Source organism: Pteropus vampyrus, unplaced genomic scaffold (assembly GCF_000151845.1).
Source record: "Pteropus vampyrus isolate Shadow unplaced genomic scaffold, Pvam_2.0 Scaffold75, whole genome shotgun sequence".
Taxonomy (NCBI): domain Eukaryota; kingdom Metazoa; phylum Chordata; class Mammalia; order Chiroptera; family Pteropodidae; genus Pteropus; species Pteropus vampyrus.
This window is the reverse complement of record NW_011888856.1, coordinates 519,935-522,287: the sequence shown is the minus strand read 5'-3', so window position 1 is coordinate 522,287 and position 2,353 is coordinate 519,935. Positions and strand designations below refer to the sequence as shown.

Sequence of the window (2,353 nt, the reverse complement as noted above, 5' to 3'; positions counted from 1 at the left end):
GTCAATTCAGAGAACACAATAGTACAAAGCATTGGAGGAGTGGGTTCTGTTTTGCCTTTGGGTAGATTAAACAGTGAGCCAACTGATTCTCATTTTCTCAAGTTTGAAACTTTTGTATTAACTCTGAATGAGACATACTTGTCTATTCTGTCTTTAGAACAGCCAACTAATTACTATTATTCCTTGGTTTACATTCGACCTTATCTGCTTTGATGAATCAAAAGTATACTGATGTAAGTGTTGAGTAAGGATGGTTACCAGGCCATACTGGCACAGTGTTAAGAGGTAGATATGACAGTGAGCTTGCAATCACTCGGTCCTCTATGATCCATGTGTCCGTTTTCTGAAAAATGTTGATTTCACAGATCAGCTCGCACACTCCTCAGATAGTGGTAAGTATTATCATTCTCTCCAAAAAAAAAAAAAAAAAAAAAAAAGAATCAATCCAAGAACTCGTATCTCCATGCGGCTTGGAGAAGATGACAACAAATGATATTAATTTCTTCTACGATGTAAAGAAAAGTTACACTGCAACACCTTCAGGTTTACATACTCATTTTTGAAAATCCCATTGCTGAGATTTTTAAGACCCATCTCACCACAGGAAGACAGGGGAGACAGAAACAAAAATGACAAATCTGTGGGATTTGTTGGAGAGAAACATTTTATCTCATTTTCCTTTTAGTGAACTTATTTATTTAAAAGAATTTATTTCAGAAACAGAATTTTGGCACTTCCTTCGGTCCAGGATTCTGCAAACTCTGTCTCATGGAGGAGATTTTTCATGGCTCTTCCAAGAAGGGTTCTGTATTTCAATGATTTTGAAACGCTGCACTGTACCCCCGCTAGGAGCCTGGATGTTCACCTCAACAAATTCCGCAGTAAACACACCTGTTAACCACAGGGGATCTCTCCTTCAAACTATATGAGCACAGTACACATATCCCAAGCGCACCCTTAGTCGTGTCCTACAGAAAAGTATTCCATTGACCACCAGTAGGGGAAAGATTGCAGCAGGCATGAAAACTAAAAGGTTTAGGCATAGTCAATCCACAAATCTGGATATATGTCAGATTAGTAACTACCACTTCTGGCTCATGGTGGAATAAGTAGTGTTCTAAGCCTCATAGGTGAGGAAATTAAGATGTTACCTAGTGACTCATGATAAACCTTGTCAGATTCTCGTTTCTCTGCGTCCTGAGTGTGTGGCTATGATATATATCAGTGCTGTTCATCAGTATTGACAGTATTCTTCCTTCTGGGCATATGTTAGGATTGCTCATTCTCACCCCTTGGAGTTAAGTGTGGTCATGTGACTTATCACGGACAATGAAATCTGAGCAGACCTGACACCTGTAAATTCTGAGCAGAAGGATGTGAAAGTCGAGTATGGTTCTCCATTTCTACTTTTTCTCTCTCTTTGCAACCAGTGACATTCCAGATGGTGGGGCCAAGTTCATCGATGAGGGCAACATGGAGCAGATGTCCCCTCCCCCAAACATACATACCAGCCCGCTGTGGATGTGTAGAGTGATCAAGATAGAATCTGCTCTGCTTTTGGCCTGAGACAGAGGGGTCGACTGCTGCTGCCCACATCTCCCAGACCATCCCTCCCAGTACTGGGGCTCATCTTGCTGCTCATCGTGTAATTGCAGAACCAGCTCAAAATGACCTTGTCCTGTTTCTAACAAGATGCTGAGTTGTTTTTCAAAGACAACAGAACAAAACATGTGGCCGAAGAGAATTTTACCTCCAATAACACCTGAGACCAAAGTCTCTCCATCTCATGGAACGAAAGGACCAGGACGTAACTGGAACCTGAACACGAGAATGCTTTTGGAAGCAGAGGATCTGTTGTCCAGGAAGGTGGGGTGCCGAAGCCTCTTACCATATCTTACCATGAATGGCCAAGTTCCAAAGCCCTTCAGTTGGAATGCCCCTGACAGTGCTTTCGCATAACAGCCTGTTCCCCCCAAGCCCTTAAACCTTGCTTTGAACCCTGGATCAGGAGACAGATTTGAGCTCTGTCACTAGTGTCCTTGCTGGCTGACCTCGCAACCAAGTTTTTTCATTACTCAGAACATGGTGCCATAGTCCTGGCTGCTACGTGTGTCGGGCAGCGAGCCCTTGCCCAGTAACAATCGCCACTGCTGAGATTCGGATGTCACGTGGTCCTTACCGTACAAGTCAGGGTTCTCAATGTCCATGCGCTGCTTTTGAGCTTCAAGAAATACACGGATATCGATTCCTCTGGCTGCGGAGCCACAGCCCAGGAATCTGGCTGGGATCTGTGTGCAGATGTCTGGCCCGTCAGCTCCAAACCCCAGATCCAAGAGAACCTCCACTGGATCAT

At 43.9% G+C, this 2,353-nt stretch overlaps 1 protein-coding gene across 1 annotated transcript in view; it reads right to left on the bottom strand.

Annotated features, from left to right (window-relative positions):
* The window catches only part of CCDC129 (coiled-coil domain containing 129), a 94,421-nt gene that overhangs the window by 67,490 nt on the left and 24,578 nt on the right, over positions 1 to 2,353 (bottom strand). The window contains exons 8-9 of the mRNA XM_023532038.1: positions 2,180 to 2,352; positions 1,621 to 1,783 (exon numbers count right to left, since the gene is read on the bottom strand). Of these exons, the coding sequence (XP_023387806.1) occupies positions 1,621 to 1,783; positions 2,180 to 2,352 (336 nt within the window). The remainder of the gene's footprint in view (positions 1 to 1,620; positions 1,784 to 2,179; position 2,353) is intronic.